The 21,971-nt window shown below is 51.1% G+C and overlaps 2 protein-coding genes across 6 annotated transcripts in view; one reads left to right on the top strand and one right to left on the bottom strand.

Moving 5' to 3' along the window:
* Positions 1-10,746, top strand: part of GINS2 (GINS complex subunit 2) — a 32,732-nt gene extending 21,986 nt beyond the window's left edge. The window contains exons 3-5 of the mRNA XM_065925142.1: positions 6,091-6,190; positions 8,873-8,999; positions 9,148-10,746. Coding sequence (XP_065781214.1) covers positions 6,091-6,190; positions 8,873-8,999; positions 9,148-9,273 — 353 coding nt within the window. The 3' untranslated portion in view covers positions 9,274-10,746. The remainder of the gene's footprint in view (positions 1-6,090; positions 6,191-8,872; positions 9,000-9,147) is intronic.
* Positions 10,747-13,363: 2,617 nt separating this feature from the next.
* Positions 13,364-21,971, bottom strand: part of GSE1 (Gse1 coiled-coil protein) — a 390,132-nt gene continuing 381,524 nt past the window's right edge. For 3 of the 5 annotated variants that reach the window (XM_065925137.1, XM_065925138.1, XM_065925141.1), the window contains 6 exons: positions 21,552-21,822; positions 20,106-20,219; positions 19,026-19,391; positions 17,553-17,825; positions 14,972-15,075; positions 13,364-14,380 (listed from right to left, as the gene is read on the bottom strand). In XM_065925137.1, the coding sequence (XP_065781209.1) occupies positions 14,246-14,380; positions 14,972-15,075; positions 17,553-17,825; positions 19,026-19,391; positions 20,106-20,219; positions 21,552-21,822 (1,263 nt within the window). In that variant the 3' untranslated portion in view covers positions 13,364-14,245. The remainder of the gene's footprint in view (positions 14,381-14,971; positions 15,076-17,552; positions 17,826-19,025; positions 19,392-20,105; positions 20,220-21,551; positions 21,823-21,971) is intronic. The other 2 variants (XM_065925139.1, XM_065925140.1) reach the window with 2 other exon arrangements.

Genomic DNA, 21,971 nt, shown 5'->3' with positions numbered 1-21,971 from the left:
CCTTTACCCTTTGCTAACCGCGAGTTTGTTTTCTAAGTCTGGGAGTCTTTCTATTTGGAAGTAAGTTCATTTCTATAATTTTTTTTTTTTTTACATTTTGCGCCTAAGCCATATCATGTGACATTTGTCTTTGTGTAGCTTAATTCAGTTAGTTCGATAATCTTCAGGTTTAGCCACGTGGCCGCAAATGGCATTATCTTACTTTTTTTAAATATCTGAGTAATATTCCATTGTGCATGTGTGTATACATGCTACATCTTCTGTATCTGTCAGTGGACATTTAGGTTGCTTCCATGTCTTGTCTATTGTGAATAGTGCTGATATCAACATAGGGTGTATGTATCTTTTTTAATTAAAGTTTTGGCCAAGTATGTTCCCAGGAGTGGGGTTGCTCTGTTTTTGGATTTCTGAGCAACCTCCTGCTGGTCTCCATATTGGCCACACCAACTTACATTGCCACCAGTACTGAAGGAGGGCTCCCTTTTCTCCACCCCCTCTCCAGCATTTATTGTTTGTACACTTGACGATGGCCTTTCTGACTGATGTGAAGTAATATCTCATAGTAGTTTTGATTTGCATTCGGCTAATAATTAGTGATATTGAGCATCTTCCCATGTGTTTCTTGCACAACTGTATATGTTCTTTGGAAAACTTCTGTTGAATCTTATCCCCATTAATTGATTGGATTGTTTATCTTTGTATTGAACTGCCTGAGCTGTTTGTAAATTTGGAGATTGATCCCTCATGGGTCTAATCATTTACAAGTATTTTCTCCCATTCTGTGGGTCTTTTCATTTTTTCAATCATTTCCTTTGCTGTGTAAAAGCTTTTGAGTTTAATTAGGTCCCATTTGTTTATTTTTAATTTTTACTTTATATTGCAGTTTAGTTGATTAATAAAGTTATGTTAGTTTCACATGTACAGCATAGTGTCAATTGTATATATCATGTATCTACCTTTTTCGCATTCCTTTCCCATTTCAGTTATTGCAGAATAGTGAGCAGAGTTCCTGTATTATGCAGTTGGTCTTTGATCGTTATTTATTTTATATATAGTTGTGTGTGTGTGATTTTCCCACTCCCAATTTATCCCCCCCCATCCTCTGTTCCTTTTTGCTAATGATTGTCTTTTGTGAGTCTGTTTCAATTTTGTAAATAAATTCATTTGTATTGTTTTGTTTTATACTTCACATATAAGCCATATCATATGGTATATGTGTTTCTCTGTCTGGTGTAGTTTATTTGGTGTGATAACCTCCAGGTTCATCCACGTTGCTGCAAATGCCATTATTCTTTTTAATGGCTGTGTAATATTCTGTTGTGTGTATGCACCACATCTTCTTTATCCATTCATCTGTGGACGCACATTTGGGTTGCTTCTGTGTCGTGGGTACTGTAAGCAGTGCTGCAGTGAACGTTGGGGTGCATGTATCCTTTGGAACCATGGTTTTCTCCAGGTACATGACCAGGACTGGGACTCCTGGATCATATGCTAGTTCTAGTTTTAGTTTTTTAAGGAACCTCCATGCTGTTCTCCGTTCATAGTGGCTGCAGTAATTTACATTCCCACCAGCAGTGTAGGAGGGTCCCCTCTTCTTAACATCCTGTCCTGCATTTATTGTTTGTAGGCTTTTTGGTGATGGCTATTCTGACTGGTGTGAGGTGATATCTCATTGACTTGCATTTCTGCAGTCCATGGGTTTGCAGAGTCGAACATGACTGAGCCACTGAACAGCAGCAACAATAATTAAAGAGTTGAGCATCTTTTTATGTGCATTTTGCCCTCTGTTTCGTTTTGGAGAAATACCTGTTTAGATCTTCTGTCCATTTTTTAAAAAGAGCTTATTTATTTTGGCTGTGCTGGGTCTTCGCTGCTGCTCGAGCTTTTCTCTACTTGCAGGTAGCCGGGGCTCCTCCCCAGTGGTGGGGGCCCCCCTTGCAGTGGTCTTATTGTGGAGCGCGGGCTCTGGAGTGTGCGGTGTCAGTAGTTGCAGCACTTGGGATCAGTCATTGCGGTTCCCAGGCTCAGAGCACGGACTCAGTAGTTGTGCACAGCCTGAGTTGCTTCGGGGCTTGTGCGTTCTTCCCAGACCAGGTATCAGTCCTGCATTTCCTGCATTGGCAGGTGGATTTTTTACCACCAAGCCCCTGGGAAAGCACTCTGCCCATTTTGATTGGATCGTCTTCTTATTGTTGAGTGGTACGGGTTGTTTGTAAATTTTGCAGATAAAAGCCTTTGTAGGTCACTTCATTTGCAGATATTTTCTCCCATCCGTGGCCTTTCTTTTTCTTTATGGTTTCCTTTGCTGTGCAACAACTTTTGAGTATGCTGAGGGCTCCAGCCTCCATTACCAGCAGGTAAGTCTGGTCCAAGTTTTTATGAGGTCATGCTTTTCCCCCTCGTTCTTTCCTGGTGTGCACCCTCCAAGAGTGCAGTTTCTGTTTCCCCCATACTGTGGGGTTCCTGAGATCAGTTCCTGCTTGCCTTCAAAACCAGATGCTCTGGGGCTCCTCCTCCAGTTGCTGGACCCCCAGTCAGGGGAGTCTGACTCCTGTGACTCCTGAGAATTTTCACTCCTGTGGAAGAACCTTTGGGATATAATTACTTTCCAGTTTGTGGGTTGCCCACCTGACAGATGTGGTATTAGATTTCATGTCAGTTGTGGCCCACCTGCCATCTCATTGTGGCTTCTACTTTGTCTTTGGATTTAGGATATCTTTTTTGGTAGGTCCCAGCATTTTTTTTGTCGATGGTTGTTCAGCACTTAGTTGTGATTCTGGTGTCTTCATAAGAGGTGAACTCACGTCCTTCACTCTGCCATCTTGTCTCCACTATCAGCTGCACTTGCTTTAAAATTGAAGATGTTATATGAATTTAAGGGAACATATATTCTAATTAAAAAAAAAAAAGTATAGACCAGCATGAGGAGCTGAGTCATTACAAAGAATTCATTACATTATAGAGAATGTGTGAAAATAAAGCATCATCCGTACAAGGCAGTATTGTTTTGACCATCTCAAGGTATGAGGTTGTGACAGGGTATAAACACAGATGAATCTTGAAAATGTTACATTAAGTGCTGGGGGTGAGGGCAGACACAAAGACCGAATATCATGTTATTCAGTTTCTCTGATGAGTTGTCCTGAGCAGGCAGGCCCATAAAGACAAGGGAAATTAGTGGTTGCCTAGGGATGGAGGTTTGAGTGGGTGATAGAAAGATTATGGGGTTCCTTTTGGGGTGGTGAAGATATTGTAAAGTCGATTGAAGTGATGGGTGCACAACTCTGTGGCTGTGTTAAAAACCATTGAATGGGTGAATTGCATGGTATGTTGATTATGCCTCAGTATAAAGGTGCTGGAAAAAACAAAACAGGAAAATACTGGGTCAAAGAGGCAGTCTGTCTTTATCCTAAACCTTTGCAGGATATGAATGGCTCATTATAGAGAAGACTCTCAAATTTATTTAGGGTTGGGATTGGGGAGTATAGAATTTGAAAAGCCTCTGAACGAGTTTGTCTCCTTCTCTTTGAGAATCACCCAGGGGCCCCTGCCTCCTAGAAGCTTGGACATTTGGAGTCAGGTGTGACTCAAATACAGATTAAGAAAGACTATGTGAGCATTTTGTCTTTAGTCTGTATCCCAAAGGGGTGTGTGCAGCTGGTGGTCCAGAAACATGACAGGAAACTCCAGTTCGTTAGGCTTTGAGTGTTTTTTTTTTCAAGCAGGGTCCCCACCCCACCCCCTGCTGGCTCCCCACACACCAAGGTCCTGGTTCTATTGGCACTTCTTCCCTTTCTGGCCTATTCTAGTCCCAGGTGATGTGGGGCAAGAACCTGTCTGGTGGGAGCCCCGAGTCAGAGGGAAGGTGTGGGGAGAGTTACTCTGGGCCTTCTCACGGGCCTGGGCCATCCTGGGGGACTGGAGTGGACATCACTTCTCAGTCCATGAGGGGCCCGCTGCTGCTTCTGCCACCGTGGATTAGTTCCGCCTGTTCTTGGCTGGCATACAAATGGAATTATCTAGCACGTCAGTTTTTGCTCTTGCTTTTTTCCAGTATTTATTTGGCTGCACTGGGTCTCAGCTGTGGTGTGTGAACCCTTTCATTCTGGCGTGTGAAATCTAAGCCAGGACCCCGGCCCTGGGAGTGTGGCATCTTTGCCACCGGGCCGCCAGCGAAGTCCTAGCCCTGACCGCTTTAACTCGGCGTGATGCTCTTGCGGTCATCGCCCCTGTTGTTGCATGCGTTGTTACCTTATTCTTTTATCCTGAGTGACGCCTCATTCACTGTGTGAGTGTTCCACAGCTTGTCCGCACTATTCTGTTGGTGGGTGTTTGGGTTGTTCCCCATTTTAGGCTGTTGTGGTCAAGGCTGCTTTGTCGACAGTCGTGTCTGAGTCTTTTTGTGGGCATTTGTTTTTATTTCTCTTGGGTAAACAAACACCTGGAGCCCTGGAACTGCCAGCTCCCAGGGCTGACTGCTCACTCTGAGGAGCAGCCCGCAGCGTGGTCGGGCCGCTCTTGTGACCCAGCGGGGATGTGCGAGCTGCTGCTGTTCCGCCCCGGGCCGCACCGGGTGTTGGTCTCTGCTGCAGGGATCAGACAGAGGTGTTTTATCCTCTGAGGTAGATGTGGAAAGGGAGAGTCTGTCCGTGGTGTGGGGAAGACGAGTGTGGGGAGAGAGCGGGCGGGGTCACCAACAGGAGCTCAGGGCGGCCCGACCACTGGGTCAGTGGGGGTAGGCGGACGTGGTTGGGGTCCAGGTGTGTTTTGAAGACAGGATGGGGAGGATTTGCTGTGGGACAGGCCGTGGGATCAGAGAGAAGTGAGGGTGTCCACTGGGGCTGCTGGCGGAGCTGGGGGTGCCGTTTCCCGAGACTGGGGCCACCCTGGGCTAGACTGGGAGAGGGGCGTTGACCATGGGGCGGTCAGAGGAGAGTTTTCTTTTTAAGACGAAAGGTGCTGCGTGGAGGTTGACAGACTGGTGTGTGAGACAGGGCTCACTCAGCAGTGAGGACAGCTGCCACGCCGTGTTCTGTTCAGTGAGAGGGGGTCCAGCACGCCCCTCGGGATGCGGGAGTGTGTGGGTGCCCCGCCAGGCGTCGGGGAGAACGCTGGAAGGGTGGGCAGGAAGTGTGTGACCGAACAGGGATGTGGGGGTAAGAATGGCAGGGAGTGGACCCCGGGGGCCCTGGGGATGGGTGGGCAGTCATTTCAGAGGAGACCCCAGGGGAGAGAGGTGTGTGCACGCCTTTGCCACAGCGGCAGCCTGGTTCAGGACCGGGGTTTCTCAGCCAGGAGGAAGGACAGAGGGGAGGCCGGTGTGGCACGTTCCTGCTGGATGGAATCTGACTCAGCACTTTGGTTCCAAATTTGGGGCTTTGAAGCCCCTGTTAGTTATAGGTTGTCTTGCTCTCTTCTGAGCAGTGTGTGTGTGTTAATATCTTTGGTTGTGCGGAATCTTCCTTGCTGTGCAGGCTTCCCTTCTGGTTGCAGCCAGCAGGGCCTGCTCTTGGTGGCAGTGCACGGGCCTCTCACTGTGCTGGCTTCTCTTGTTGCAGAGCACAGGCTCTAAGCTTAGCTCCAGGGCACGTGGAATCTTCCGGGACCAGGGATCAAACCCACGTCCCCTGCATTGGCAGGTGTATTCTTCTCCACTGTGCCAGCAGGGAAGTCCTAAACAAGGGTTTGATAATGAAGAAGGAAACTTCGCCAGTCACTAGTTACTATCATCTCCACTTGCATCAGAGGTAGAATACCTCACTCTCCCCGAGAAAAGATCTGGCTCTGACTGTTCTCAGTCATGTATTCTGCAGGCCCAGCAACAGTTATAACCAAACTACCACCTTCTCTAAGAGAAGCTTAGAGGTTTGAGGAAATCGGCCCTGTAATATCTAGTTAGTGATAAAAAATGATATTTCAAAAAGTGGTGGGTTTTTTTCTGTTAGTTGATAGACGAGGTAACATAAATACTTGGGCAGGCGTGTTCTTTACCACTGCGCCACCTGGGAAACCCACTTGGTAAATTTGGACAGTTTTAAATATATATTTTGCTTATGGTCATACTAAAGTGTATTCACTTCTAAATTTCAGAAAAGTTGGAGAAGATTCGAGATCATGAACGAAAGGAAGAAACTTTTACGCCTATGCCCAGCCCTTACTACATGGAGCTCACCAAACTGCTGTTAAATCAGTGAGTAGCTCAGTGGAGCCCACAGCCCGTGCCCGCCCGCGTCGGTGCTCCCCGCTCGTTCCCAGGGGAGCCGGCAGGTCTGGACCCGCTCCGCCGCAGCCCTCAGCCTGGAGGCGTCGGGCACACACACGCTGGCTGGGCTCTGACTCTCCCGCTTCCTCCCTTCCTTTCCTCTGTCCTTCCCTCTCCTGGCCAACACCGTGTTCTTTCTGCTCCGCGTCCTGACTGGCTCTTGTCACTGGCCTCCGCATCAGTCCCTCCCTAACAGTGGCCTTTTCATCTCGGCAGTTACCATGTCGGTCAGGCTGCACCCCTTTTCTCCTTGGGGCCTGGCTGTCTGAGCGCTTCCGTCTCCTGCACCGGGAAGGGCCAGGCTCCCGTCTGCCTGTGACCCTGAGCTGGATGAAAGGCCCCTGGGGTGGGCTCCCTGTCGGCTCCTCCCTCAGCCAGAGGGCGCTTTTGTAGAGCAGGCTGCCACCGGCCTCCCCTGCCCTCTGGAGCCTCTCCAGGCTTGCAGTCCTGCTTGTGGCGTTCACGCCACATAGCCTGGCTCGCTCTTCCTCCTCTCACAGCTCTGCAGGCCTTCCTGTCTCTCCTGGGCCTGGGGTCATGCTGGCCTCTCTCACTTCTGCACGTAAATAGAAAGTCCAGGTCCTCAGAGCACGTGCGCGTGCCCACTGCCCCGACCTTCTGCCCAGGAGTCCCCGTCCCCGCCTCCCTCCTGGGTTAGCACGGGCCCTCCCCCCGGTAAGCACGCCTGTCCTCATCCCCGTCTCCAGGGCTGCTCCGCACCTTCCGTAGCACTTGTCAGCCGCTCTTCTCCCACCGCGTCTGCCTGGGCCGCTCCTCCGCCCCCGCCCCCGTTCTCACGGGCGGGGACCGTTTTGTGCCCCAGCAGTGCCTGGTGCTCACATGTTTGTTGCTCACGTGTTTGTGAATAAATGAATGAATCAGCGGAGAAAGCAGGCAGGTATAGACAGCATTGCTTAGGAGCAACTTAGAATGTAGTCTGCACAATGCCAAGCTTTTCAAACCCTGAGCACCTTTTAATTGGTGAATTCAAGGGCAGACCTAGAATGGAGGTTGGACGCAGCCCGCTGCCTGCTGTAGAGCAGCGGGGCTGGGCCCCGTGCATGGCGCTGCGGATTCAAGTGGAGACTTGGTCGTGTGGGCTTGTCCTTGAGTTGACCTGAGGCAGCAGTTGTGCAGTTCACAACACTCTCCTTGTACAACCTGCTAAGTGTTCCACTAGGCAGAGGAATTGGTCCTGTAGGCCTGAGTTCCGGTTCTGTGGGGCAGAGACAGGGCCCTGGTACCGGTGTGGTGGGATAATCTGTCAGAACAGCCCAATGCAGCCCTCACCCTGGCACTGCCTGGGGAGGGGTCCATGGCTTGGAGGATGGAGGGACACCTGTCAAGGGAGAGGGGGTCGGCAGGACAGAACAGCAGGTGAAGAGACAGGGTTGCGGAGCGGGGCTGCTGGGACCTGTGTGCCTGGTGAGGGCGGGGGAGCGGAAGCCACGTCCCCAGGAGGGTGTTCAGGCATGGGTGGGACAGGGTGTCATTCAGGGGACCCGGAGGGCTGCCTTGGAGGGGAGTGGCTTCAGAAAGGAGAATACAGCAGAGGGGAGGTCTGCTCATCTTTAGGTTTTGAAGTTCAGGGTATCATGTACACAGTCCTATCAAAACCCCTGTTTCATAATTCCTTACAGTTATTCATTCAGCGAAGGGGCCCTTGTTCTGCAGTGCAGTTCACAAGGAGCTGGAGGCCTTTGTTCCCTGCTGTTCAGACCGTACGATCCAGATGTTTGGGTCTTAAATGAAGTTTCCTGCATCAGTTTTATACCACCGACTCTTCGTCTCCACTCGTGAGCTCACTGTAGCCTGTGGAGGCTCATCCAGCCTGTAGTCCCCGGAGTGCCTCCCAGGACTCCTGGTGAGGGATGTTGGCCTCTGCTTTTGTCTTAGCTTGTCTCTTCCTTCAGGGGTTAAGGTTAGTTTAAGAATGTGTCACAGGAATGCTGTCAGTACCCTGCGCTGACCCCAGGCCAGACTTTTACCCCAAATTTGCTGTGTGTGGGTGTGCTACTTATGCTGATTTGTTCTTTGTTTTGTAACTTTTGCAAATGTGTCTTTGTTGTCTCTGTAGAGCTGGACAGTCTCTGTCCTTCACAGGCTTCTGTGAGGATAGAAGTGCTGTGCCTGGCATACAGCCTTCGTCTGCTTTCCCTGGTGGGCTGTAGCCCTGGGGTATTAGCATTAGAGGTCATGACTTCTGAGCCAGCCTTTGAAAGAGATGCATTCTAGGTGGAAATTGTACAGACCACAGCACGGAGCACCCACCCAGTTATGCCGAGACAGGAGGCCCAGCTCAGAGCTGCTGCTCCGATACCTCAGTTTTTTCAGTGAATAAACAAGCGCTTGTACCACAGGCTGCCCAGGACAGCTAATGTGAGCACAGCCGACTCGGTGAGCATCCTGGCTGGATTTTTCTGGCACCCAGGTTGACTGCTAGAAATCCTTAGATTGTAAAACTGAAAAGTGAAACAGACTGAGCCTCGAACAGCTTGTGCGTTTCTGTCTAAATCTAAGCAGTTTAGGAAGAAGCCACTTTTCCCTGGATGTTGGCTTAATTTACTGCATGCTTCCCTGTGCAGTTTATCTTACCTTTTCTTCCTTTAGTGCTTCGGACAACATCCCGAAAGCAGATGAGATTCGGACCCTGATCAAGGATGTATGGGACACTCGCATAGCCAAGTTCCGGGTGTCTGCCGACAGCTTCGTGAGGCAGCAGGAGGCACACGCCAAGGTGCGCATGACGGGCAGGGAGGCCTGTGTCTGCTCAGGAGCCGTGCCCTAGCTGGCTTTTAAAAAATCATTGCTTCTTTATTTTTATCCAGTAGATTTAACCTTTCTTGAAATTAAAAACTAAACCAGCTATTTCCTCTCACGTTTAGCTGGATAACTTGACCCTGATGGAGATCAACACCAGCGGGGCTTTCCTCACACAAGCGCTCAACCACATGTACAAACTCCGCACAAACCTGCAACCTTCGGACAGCACCCAGTCTCAGGACTTCTAGGCAGGGACTGCCTTGTCCAGGCCCACGTCTGCTGGTAGGAGGCGCACCAGGCGGCGTGAGCGTTCAGGACATGACAGAGATACTCACGTTTCTGGAATTCTAGGCCACTTGTGAATCTACGAAAAAAAAGTGCAGTGAAGGAAGGAATGGTTTTATAACCTGGTTGGAAAGCAACAGGCTTATGCTCAGTCGAGACATTCTGTAATTCCTCATCTGTATCTGGGAGCCAGCTGCCTTTTACGGGGGAAGAAAAAGCACTAGCAGAATGAGCACATTCCCCCAGTCTCATGCACGGGATGGTTGTGTGCCGGTGAGTGTTCAGTGATGGCGGGTGTTGCTTTTAAGATAAGATACGGCAGGACGGTGATGTGGCCACGGCCTTTCTCTTGGGCTACATTCAGAGTCTTCCTTAGAGACTGTTCACACAGTGCGGGACAGCAGATGAGCACTCGGCTAGTGACGGTGACCTGTGTTTCTCATTAAGCCCCGGTACACAATAAAGGTGGAATCACCCAGTTCTCTTTGGGTTTTTTCCCTGCATCACTCCCACGTGAAGGGAGCAGGCTCAGTGGCTAGTGACAGACCAGACTGGGAGGTTTAGGAGACAGTGTGCACTTCCGGCCCCCAGTCTTGGGTGTCTCTTATTTGCTTGGCTGCTTCTGGGCAAGGTCTAAAAGGTTGTTTATCAGCAAGAAAGTAGGAAAATGAATTCCATGTGTAAGTGAAGCTTACGCCACGACGCCAGGGGAAAATGGGGCCTGTGCCGTGGTTCTTGGTGGACTGAGGGGACAGCCTGCTTGAGGCATCCGTGGCTCAGGGCGGAGTCCTGTTTTTCCCTAGGAGGAGCCTCTTCAGCTGTAGCACTGCCCAGCTCCTTACAGAAAGTACCTTTCCTCAAGTCGGGGTCGGGGGGCGATGACTGCCCAGCCCTCTAAGGAGCAAGTTCAGTCACCAGCCGGTTCCCAACAGCCTCACCTGCCATCTCCAGGGTTTCGAAAGGGGGTGTGTGTGTGATCACGTGACCGACTGGGCCTGAGGAGTACCTGCTGGTGTTTTTACCCTTCAGTGTTTATACCCGAGCGCTACTTCTCCAGCCCAGGAGGGCCCCCGATGTCCCTCTAAACAGCAGCTCGTGTCGGAACACTGAAGGCCACACACAGAGGGACTAGGACCCAGAAGACTTGGTCTCCATAGTTTCACCCCTTCTCCTAAAACCGGGCTGAGGTCCAGTTGAATCTGTCTTCACACTGTACTTGTAAAACTGTAGAATTGTTGAGTTCTTATTTTTTCCCCTTACTATAACATAAAAAAAATTTTTCTCAACATGATTTAGGAAGATTTTATTTTCTGGATGTTGTCAGAAATTACAGCAATATATTCATAAATACCTAATTACTACATTCAACAAATAATATTACAATACAGTTAATTCAAACAAGTACACTTAGAACAGGTTTAATTTCACAGCATCTAAACTGCCCCCAGAGTGACCAAGGCACCGTTCCTCCTCCCCCCGAGTCCTGGTTGACTGTCCTAGCAGTTAGCACAGGCACAGCAGAGCGGCTCGACGGGCTGGTAGCGTGGTCCTCCTCGGCTCAGGGCAGAGTTAAGGAGTCTAGTTCAGCACTGGATCAGAAGGTGGGGAACAGGCTACCGCAAGCAGTGACGTCAATAGCTTGTTTACTAGAAGAGTACGGGGCTGCTGCTAAGTGGCTAATCTACACTGTAAGAGGAGCAACTTCCCGTGCTAACCGTCCCCACCTGGTGGTGGATTTCTGGAACTGTCTGCACTTTTTAAACCATGGCTCAGAGGGAAACGGGGTATGTGATTTGGAGATGGGGCAGCATCATGAGCTACTCGATGGAACGCCACCCCACACACACTTAGTTTACCTGTTATTATTCTTTGCTAGTTTGCTGAAGGTGTGGGCTCCTTGTAATATTCTTTGAATTTCCCTGAGGGTATAATCTTTTTTAGCACTTTGCATGCTGCCAATTGTTGCATTTCCTTTAGAATATAGACTAAACTATTGGTCACTTACGTGAGATAATAGATTGATTATGATATTTTATGCCAGTTTGCCTATTTCTATGAAACAAAGACTCATTTTCAAATGATCAGGTCGTGCAGTGCCAAGCGTGGGGGGAAAGCTCTGGTTTGTTTCTACTGATCTGATTCAATGCACAGAGCCGCACGAGGCAGCTTTGGCAGGTACCCAAGTTTAGCAAAACTCCTTTAGGTCACAAAAATACTGACACAAAAGTTCCAGAATCAGTTCTAGAGCAAATTTGCTGTATTTCTGAACTTTATGTCTTTCAAACTCAATGTGAAATAGCTGAACAAACAGCTTCAGGGCTTCCATATTTGTCTCCGCTTTTAAGCCCAAACTGAAAAGAGACTGATGCTACTGTTCTTTAGAAGAAGAGTTTTCAGATTATAAACTGTTAAGTGGGGGTGGGGGGAACCCAAGGGGGGAACCCATGATTGGATATACTGTCTCTCAGAAAGGTACACTTTTGTTTTCACAAGACCCTCTATTACCTTTTTCTTTCTTCACGTTGCCTTACTGGTCTGGATTTATATTCTGATTGTCATATTTCTTCTTGAGCCCTAGAATATTCAGATTCTCACAGGTAGGTGGGGGGGGGGGGGTGCCACTCCGAAGGGGAAAGCTGTTAATACTAGCTCAGGGACAGAGCTGCCACCCCTGGGCATGGTGTCCTTTTAACCTGTGTGCCACGAACTCCTCCCCAGCCAGCACACAGCAGCCAAGGGAGCCCCCACCAGGTGCTGACGGGTCAGGGCTCTGCTTGTCCCATCTTGTCATCAGGTCTAGTCTTCCCTCTGCTTCTAGCCAAGGCCCTTTACCAGCGCCCGGGAGCAAAGGCAGCCAGATATTTTCTATGATGGAGGTGGATGACTGGGGGGAAGTGCCAAGATGTAACCCTTAGGCCTTCAGAAACAGCAAGCAGGTTTTAAAGAGAGAAATTCAGTGATGTTTTGCCCTGACTGTTGGCAGGGGGGCGCCCTCTAAACACCTGTCCCCACCTGTGGCACACGGCGCTCTCCATGTCTCTGCAGGGGAAGAGGCCCCCAGAACAGCTCTCAGTTCTCAAGTCGTTTCTGTAGAGAGGAAAGTGCTTGCTGACTGCTGATAATACTGGCGGCACTTTTTGTCTGAGTTTGCTAATAACTGGAAGATTCTTGGCAGGCATACAAAGCAAACTGCGTGGGAACAGATAAAGTGACACAATGCCATCTGCCAGCAAGCTGTTCTGCGCAGCTAAGGTCTGGGCTGAGGGCGTGGCCACGGTCACAGCGCCTGGCCTTCCCGAAGGTCAGCCAGCCCGTCCCCAGGCTGGGGCGGAGGGGCGCACATGGCCTGATGTGTGGGTGGGTCCCCTCGCCACCCCCCACCCAGGCACACCAACCACTGGCTGCTTTGGCCTCTGGTTTAGGCCCACTGGGGCAAGAGCTGCCTTCTTGATCTAAATGCAATGCAGCCTGAACCGGCAGCAACCGGGGCAAGGAGGGCGGGCTCCCCCGGCCCCGCGCTTCGCCCTGATACGATTCTCCCCGTTTCCAGCGGCTCCTGTGCTCCTCACAGTGAGTCCACGAGGAGAGGTTCTGTCGCATGTGGTTCACCCTACCTTTAGGCTGCTACAAAGCTCTGCATCTAAATCAAGCCCCTAGAGTTTCTTAGACTGCTGTAAGACACCTCAGCACCCTGTCACAGAAACCACTCCCTCCTCAAAGGTTCTTCTCACGGTGTCAAGGTGGAGACCAGCAGCGCCTCGCTGCTGGGGGGAGCCGGGGAGGGCCCGGGGAGGGGAGGAGGAACCATGGCTTTCTACATCACTCTCCGGTGCAACTCAAAAATGAAGTGCTCGCGTAGGCGCCAGTGGTAAGCTCTTTTTACTTTTCTTCTTCTTTAATTTTTAAAAACACTTCAATAATGTCCTGACCAGCAGCAGTACAAACACTAAAAGCAAGGGTTTTTTTTTTTTTGCCCAGAAAAACAAAACAAAAACAAACAAAACCCCCCAAACAGGAAAACAAACAACAACAAAAATCCCCCCAAACCACATATTAAAAATGGCAGGCTTTTTATAACAATAATTAAAGTAATAAAAACATACAAAACTTTGTTTTTTAATATATATACACAGTACAAGGCTGAAGCACCTTTGACTTTTCTCTCAAAATTTACGTTTGTATGAAAACACCCCCACCGCAGTAACAATCGGGTGGGTGTGGATAAATGTATACATAGAGCTCTGTACATCTTCCCCCACGAAGGAATAAAAAGGTACCTTCAGTTTGTCGATTCATTTTATCTATAGGTAAGAGCTTTTCCGGGGAAAAGCCTTCGGCTGAGGCTTCAGTACTGTCGCTTTGTGTGCTCCTAGGACCTGTTGCTTTGAGGAAAATTTTGCGGAAAAATAACTGAAACAAATAAGCCCTTTACTTAGAATGCACCCCACCTTCCTTCTGCTGGAGCGGGTCTCAATCCTGGGGAGGAGCGAGACCGGCCACCCCACGGCCACAGCAGCCTGGGTTCCTGAGGCCAAAGGACCTGGCAACACACAACACGGCACCCCAGCGGTCCGCTCCACCTCACGCACCCGGGGGCTGGGAAGTGGTCACATCTTAGTGTTGGTAATGGAGCCTTCATCTTGAGACTAAAAAATGATGACGTGGGAAAGGATAAAACCGCCTTTAAAAAGGAAAAAACTATGGGTGTCTTAATACGGGTTGCTTGCTGAATTACAAAGGTGATTCAACTGCATTGAAGTCAAGGCAAGTTCGTTCTTTTTTTCTGGAGCCTGGAATCCTTTGCTTCATGCATGGCACATTCTCTTTTTTTTTTTTTTAAGCGTCAAACCTCCCAGTGAAAAATATTAAATATTCAAGGTAATAAAATAGATAATATTTCTATACTATAGGTTCGGCCTAGTGCAAGGGAAACCGTCACCTCGGGTAACCCTTGAAGTAACCTCTAGGCCAATGCATTGCAGGCAACGCAAGGCACTTCCGTAAGTGATCCAGTTCCGCCTGGAGTCGCTCCCGTTCTGAAACAATCTTCTGTTTCTGGCTCCTCAGCTCCTAGAGAAAAAGACTCATGTCAGACCCGCAGTGGACACAGTAAGGAAGGGTGTGGGATGCGCTCTAACTGCCCCAGAGTCCCGGCAGCACTGTCTGCTGCTCTCGCAGCTCCAGCCCTGTCACTGTCCAGCTTTTGCTGCTTCAGGCCTGGGCTGAAGTTGCTAAGACGTTCAAGCCCCAAACACATGACAACGCCCGCTCCCATGGGCAGGAGAAAGCCGGCGGGGTTCTCATTGTCACAGCTGTGTGTCGGGGGGTGTTCATCCTGTCCCAAGAGCTCTCCTCCCTCCCTTCATTCTCCTGAGCACATCACGGGGGGAGACTGACACGGGCAGTACACCAGCCCCCAAAGGCGCATACACACAGCCCCTCGCCCTTCCAGGTCCATGTTCTACAAACAGAGGACACTCCCCTCCTCAGGTGACTCCTGAATTTACCCCCTAAGACTGTCTGGATCTCTCAAGAGCACAACTTCCCTTCAAAACTGGTCTGTGTGGGTGCTCTTGAACCCAGACTCGAAAGGCTGAATGAGAATAACCACTGTGGGGTCAAAAAAGCCCCCCTGGAGCCAGTTCTATTCCTGAGACTTACTGCCATGCTGTGGGAGAGCTGCTCAGCCGTGAGGCTGAGGCTGTAGTGCTGCGCCTCCAGCCGCCTGCACTGCGCCTGCAGCACCTGCCGCTCCAGATCTTGCTCTGAAAAGACAAGCCAGGGTGACATCTTCTGTACGCAGGGCCCCAGGCCCGGCGCGTGCCCTCCTCTCTCTAGAGCAGCTGGCCACGTTCTCTCCTTTGGACCACATGGCTCCCTGCCCTGTCAATCGTGCTGGTGACGATGTCACGGAACTAACCCAACCCAGCAGAATAAAGACCAAGGACGCAGCATCGAAAGGCAATTTAAGGGATGCAGCTTAGGAAATAGTGATAACTTACAGCCTTAAGATGCATTTTTCAAGAAGAAAGATAAAAGGGTTAGACATAAAAACTTTTAAGCTGTTAGAAATTTATAGTTTTTAATGAGTAAAGTAAAACTTCTGCCTTTCCAAAAGATACTGAGCTTCAAATCTTCAAGGATAAATCTCTGTTTTAACAGTCTCTTCAATAAGTGGTGCTGAGAAAACTAGACAGCTACATGTAAAAAGAATGAAACAGAACACTCTGTAACACCATACACAAAGGTACATTCAAAATGGATTAAAGACCTGAATGTAAAGGTTGGTTATTATAAAAACCCTTAGAGGAAAACACAGGCAGAACAATCTTTGACATAAATTGCAGCAAGCTCTTTTTTGATCCACCTCCTAAAATAATGAAAACAAAAACAAACGGTGGGACCAAATTAAAGACTTTTGCATGGCAAAGGAAAACCATAAAACAAAAAGACAACCCACAGTACAGGAGAAAGTATTTATAAAAGATGCAACCAATAAGGAATTTAATCTCCAAAATATACAAACAGCTCATGTAGCTCAATATTAAAAGAAAAAAAAAAACTAATCAAAAAAGTCGGTGAAAAAAACCTAGTCAAAAAATGGGTGAAGATCTTTTCCCCCCTTTATTTTTCTTAGTGAATCTTGGGTTCCCCGACCAGGGATTGAACCCACACTTTCTTTATTGGAAAGTGGATTCTTAACCACTGGACCACCATGCGCCACCATCTGGGTGAACATCTATAAATAGATATTTTTCCAAAAACTAAGACATATAGATGGCTGAAAAGATGCTCAACATCACTAATTATCAGAGATGTGCAAATCAAAACCACCACCCTCAAACCATTCAGAATGGCCATCATCAAAAAACCCACAGTAAATGCTGGAGAGGGTGTGGAGAAAAGAAACCCTCCTAACTCTGTCGGTGGGAATATAAATTGGTGCAGCCACTATGAAGAGGACTATGGAGGTTCCCTTAAAAACTAAAGAGAGACCTACTATATGATCCAGCAATCCCAACTGGTGGGGGCTATATCTGGAGAAAACATAATTTGAAGAGATACTCAATCTTATGTTCATAGTAGCACTGTTAAACAGCCAAAACTTGAAAGCAACCTAAATGTCCATCAACAGAGGAATGGATAAAGATGTGGCATGTATGTACAATGGAATACTACTAGCCACGGAAAAAATGAAACGCCACTCACAGCAACATGGATAAACCTACAGATGGTCATATTGAGTAAAGTAAGTTGGAGGAAGACAAACACCCCAAGTAAATGATTCCACATATTATATGTGGAATCTAAAAAAAAAATGGTACAAATGAACTTATTTACAACACAGAAATAAAGTCAGAGATCTAGAAAACAGTCTTATGATTATGGGGGATAAATTGAGTGATTGGTATTAACACAGAGAACTCTGCTCAAAATTCTAATGGCCTGTATGGGAAAAGAATCTAAAAAAGATTGGATATATGTGTAACAGATTGATTTTGCTGTATATCTGGAACTAACAAATCAACTATATACTTCAATAAAAAAACATAGGCATTGATACTCGTTATGGCTACGAGGGCATTCTTTTTGATTGTATTGAATACTTAGCTAGTTTTACGATGCTTATTTCAAAAATATCTGAAATGGTCATGATATCCATGATAAAAACTTCTCTACAATACGGTACTAAGTAGAATTTGGAAGTGGCGACAGCCAGGGTTCTGACGTTCTGGAGGCCGACGAGGGCTGACCTCCTGCGCTAAGTGCTGCTCCAGGAGGCCCAGGCCTGTGGGCAGGCCCTGAGCCGCGCAGCCCGCGAAGCACGCCAGAGAGGGAGACTTGGGCTCGGCTGGATGAAACACTGCCTTTTCTAGGACCTGTGTACGCAGCCACAGGGCGAGGACGGACAGGACGTTCAGAAGCGCGACAGGACATGGTGGGGTGAGCAGGCCCAGGTCCAGGTCCGCGCTGTCACGCTGGATGGGACAGGCGCCTGGCGCCTAGGTTCCTCCAGGGAGGACATCTGTCCATGAGGAGTGGCTGTTGCAAGCTAGCCTGGGCACCCCAGAAGCCCGAGGAGCAGTTCTGAGGCTCCTATCTGCTTGTGGCCCAGGAGCCCGAGGCCTTGTCACTCAAGCAGTCCCCAGCCTGGCGATGGAAACTGGCACCCATCGTGAGCCCGTTGAGCCTCCTGGCACACCCTTCCCGGGCCCTGGCCTGTCTCCCCAGCCCTCCGTACCTTCCACGTGTTCCTGGTAAGCTTCCAAAACGGCCTCAATCCCCTGCCACTTGCGCCTGGGGGGGTCCTCCTCCTCGTCCTCCCCGTCGTCCTCCTCTTCCGAGTCGGGGTCCATCTCCTGCGCCAGGGGGCCCTTCCTGCTGGCGGCGGGCTCCTGCTGCCCGTTGTGCTGGGGCAGAGGCAGGCGGCTGGAGGACTGCAACTCAGGGAGGTTGTAGTGGACGGACGCGTCCACCTTGTGGTTCTGCTCCGCCGACAGCACGGCTGCGCTTCCTGTGGAGGGGAGACAGCTGTCACAGGGCCCCCGGGGATACGGCAACAGGTCCCGGCAGACACGACGGAGCGGCGCGAGGCCTGTGGCCCTTCGGAGACCAGAGACGGCTCCATCAGAAAGGCTGGAGAGCGCTGCCGGGATGGTGGCGGAGCTGGGTGCAGGTGCCCACGCTGTGCTGACGCACTCGGCTGAGTTAGCTACGAGCCGTGCCGCCCTGGTCTGCAGAGCGTCCGTCCCCTCTCCCAGGACACACAGGCGCTCCAGTCCCCGTGCACGCGCCTGTGCTACCCAGAATCTGAACGGGCTGGGCCTGTCTAGACCGGGTCTGCTCCACCTCCCCGTGTGGACAGCAGCCTTGGGCAGTCAGTGGACCCGTACGGCCCAAACTGGCAGGGGCTGGATGATGCTAAAGTCCCGAGAAAACAGCCAAGTGTAGAGTCAGGAAAGGGTTGAGATCAGGCAGGAAAAGTTAAGTCCTTAAGCTGCTGAGGGTCCTTAACCCACAGAGGGTGTGAGGGAGCAGAGGGGTTTAATCTAGCCAGAACATTTCCTCTCTTAAAAAATACTCTGAACTCACAACAAACATCCAACAGAAGAGTTTTTTTTTTATATCCACACCAAAAACCACCACCCTTCACTTTTTCATTTCATCCCTGCTAACAGCATTATTTTACCTGAAGAACACTGACTACCATCAGACCTGTTTATCTAAAAATGCTTCTTCGTCAATTTAGTTTTTCACAGGTTATAGGAGGGAAATTTTAAAAATTGTTTTGAAAAATAATGTGAAAATAATCATCACATTATTTTCTCTCAGCTGTTGATTACTAAACATTCTTTTCTAGTCATTTTCAACCTTTGATTCAGTGGGAATGAAACGTACTAACCCCTGTACTCTGAACTGTAGTGACTCCCACACTGAGATGTCCAAGGAGCATCTCGACTCTGGGGGCTCAGGCACCGGCCAGAGCAACCAGAATGTCCCACCACGTGCCACTGGGTCGGGTTATCAAGGGACAGTGGTGTTCCCAGGTGAGTCTGCGGGCAGGCTGGGAAATCCTTGCACTGTGAAAGGCCTGGATCCTATTTTTGCGGAAAAGGCTTCTCGCCTGTCATTACTGAAATGAAGGGCTTTACAGAAGTGAAATAACTTCTGTTGGGAGGCAGAGCCTGCCCCCAAGTCCTAGTGGCCTCCTCACCTTTGTGCTTCTGCAGGGCCTTCTGGGTAGACTGCAGGACGGACTCGTGGAATTGGTGCGCGAACTCTTCCGCCACAAAGGGCTCCCACGGCTTGCTCTTTCCATTGATGCTGTGTGACAGTGGCACGGGGATGTCCTTGGGCGCGGGGCCCCGGACATAGTGGAGCATGCTCAGGCTCTTCTTGCCCCCGGGGGCCTCACTCGGCCTGGCCTTCTCACCGCCAGCAGGGGCTGGCTCCTGGACGCGCTCCGGAGGCCGGAGCTGTTCCAGTCTCCCAGGCTCCGTGGCCTTCGGGACGTCAGACAAGGAGGCGGCGATGCCCACGGGCTTCTCCGTGTCCAGGGAGGCTTGCTGCGTGGCGGGTTCTTAAGAGACAGAAAGCGAGGGACATGGTCAGAGCCACACGTGAACAGGCCAACCCTGATCTCTAACCTAGGACAGAGAACCGACTCCGGAGCCATTTAAGTAAAGGTCAGCGTGCACTGTTTGGTCTGAGACGGGCCGTGTTTAAGCAGCAAGGCCATCCTCGAAAGGTGCCCCAGGAAGGCGTCTGGGAAGAAGAAGAAGAATGTGAAGGAAGGAGCAAGTCGCTTCTGGTCATCCGAGAGGCGTTACACAGCCAGATCCAGAGAGAAAGACTAAATCAGGAGCCAGGAGCAGGGCCGGACCACCAGTACCTCCTACTCTGTCGGCAGGACGGCAGAGTGAGAGCCGTGAGAGAAAGAGAGTGAAAGCAGGTGTCACAGGGCCTGCGAGACACACGCCGGGAGCACAGAGCCCAAGTGCAAGTGCTGGAATCAAAACCCGGGCCACGGCGGGGGGACAGACGGCAGCACAGCCACACCCTCCACCAGGCAGCGTCCGCCGGAGAAGCCAGGACCCCCACACCCCTCAGCGCATGACTGCCGACACCACGTTCTGCTGAGGTCTTCCCACGCGTAGGAGGCTTGAGAGAGAGAAGGGAGAGGAAGAAAGAAGCCCGCCATATCCGGGAGGAAGATGACCTGGGGTGGTCTGTGGCCTGCGGCCCTGAGCACCCCCGGGACAGTCCCGGGGGTGGCGGATGGGGCTGGCCTTACCGCTCAGGGACACGGCAGGACTGTCCCTCGGAGAGCTCCTGAGCGGGTCTGCCACCGCGGCGGACAGCGCCTTCTGCTTCATGGCCTGGAGCAGCTCAACAAGCCTCTCCTTGTCTGTGAGAAAAGCAGCCCGAGATTACCGGGGGGGATCGCACCACTCCTGAGCGGGCAGAGGAGCAGGAGTGTAGCTCAGGCCGCAGCCGGCAGGTGTGAGTCCTTCGGAACGAGAGACACGAAGCCACAGGCACAGGCTGGCTTCAGAGGAAGAAAGTTCACTTTAGAGCCCGGACTCCTCGGCTATCACCACCTAAGGTTTCAGGTGTGTTCCAAGAAGAGCGGTGAGTGCGTGTGGCGAGTCACAGGTACCTGCGAGCCTCTGCGGGTGAATTCTCACTTTAAAAAGTTGGCCTCAACACAGGAAGCAATCCCGAAAAGCCACACCGCGCCTTGGGTGGGCAGGCTCTCTCCCGGGGCGGTCCACTCCCCGCGGCTTCCGTCGCATGCGTGGTTCCCATGACAGCTGCCGCCAGGGAAGAGGGACACACACCCCCTGTGACCCCACGGGCCAGGGGCCCCCCGCTGAACCGCTGACACCTAAGCGGCCACATCACTGTTGGCCGAGAGACGCTCTTCTCAAACAAAACCCTTCACGTTCCCAGTGATGTGTCGTGGTTGCATCACTGCCCCTTTAAAGGGAGAGCGGAAATCCAGGCCCACCGGTTTGGCCCAAAACGAACGAAACGAGTGAAAGCAACTACAATGACCGATGAGCACTCTTGCTTTTCTCTGACTTCCTTCAAGAAAGAGGTGACCAGGCCTCAGCGAGGGGGGACGTGTGGGGGTGTGGCCCAGAAAGGTCAAGTGCCCCCAGCACTGAGCAAGCAGTGCTCGAGGCTCGAGGCGCAGACCAAGGAAGGTGCCCCAGAAGGTGAGTTCAGACTTCAGCCCAGTCGGCCCCTGGTGGCCAGACAGATCCGGAAGGGCAAGCCGTCCACGCACAGTAGGTGTCGGCCCAGCCCTGCCCCATGGCCGCGGACCACCCACGCCTCCTGCCATCAGAACGAGAAACGGGCACGTGAGCTGCCCGCGAAGTGGAGACCCAGAGACCACGCGGGCTGAGCACCCTGCTGCAGGAGGGTGCACGTACCCCCCACCCCGGGGCCGGAGGCACTGGGAGACCTGGCCAGGGGCAAGAGCGGGTGGGAGTCCACGGCTGACTGCACAGAACACCAGCCGCATGCAGTTTCACAGGACAACACAAGAGAAAGAGCACTCGGAAGGGGCCGCTCTTCGTTTCCGACGGAGAGAGGCGTGGTGGCGAAGAGCCGGGGGGATGAGTCCGTGAGAGCCGAGGGGCAGCTTCAGCCCCCCGGAGCCCACGGCCCTGCCTGCTTCCTCAGAGACCCCCAGCCGCCCCGGCGAGCCCACCCCGAGGCTTGGCCTCACCTTTCCTCTTCTCGGCGCTGATGTGGGTCAGGTTGAAGATGGTCAGGAACTTCTTCTTCTCCTCAAAGTTGGGGCTGCTGTTCATGTCGTCGGGGCTGTAGCGGGTGGACAGCACCAGTCTGGGTGAGGGCGTCCGCCGCTTGCTCCGCGCCGTTGGGGGCGACGGGCTGCGCTCTCTCAGCATCCGCCGGCGCTTCCTCCGCTTCTGGGTCAGCAAGTCCTCCTTCTGCTGTTGGGTGGTCAAGCCAAAAAGTTGCAAAAACTCTAGCTTCTAGATTGGGAAAGAAAACAAATGAGGTTGAAACCACGGGCAGAGGCTCCTGCTGACCCCGGGGCCTCCTGGGCCTCGAAGGTTGCGCTGTGGACACTCTGGGTCAAGCTGGCCCAGGGAGGGGGAGGAGGGCGCCCGGATGGCGTCCC

Source organism: Muntiacus reevesi, chromosome 2 (genome assembly GCF_963930625.1).
Source record: "Muntiacus reevesi chromosome 2, mMunRee1.1, whole genome shotgun sequence".
NCBI classification, from domain to species: domain Eukaryota; kingdom Metazoa; phylum Chordata; class Mammalia; order Artiodactyla; family Cervidae; genus Muntiacus; species Muntiacus reevesi.
Note: the sequence above shows the minus strand (reverse complement) of the source record. Positions and strands in the feature narration are given on the sequence as shown.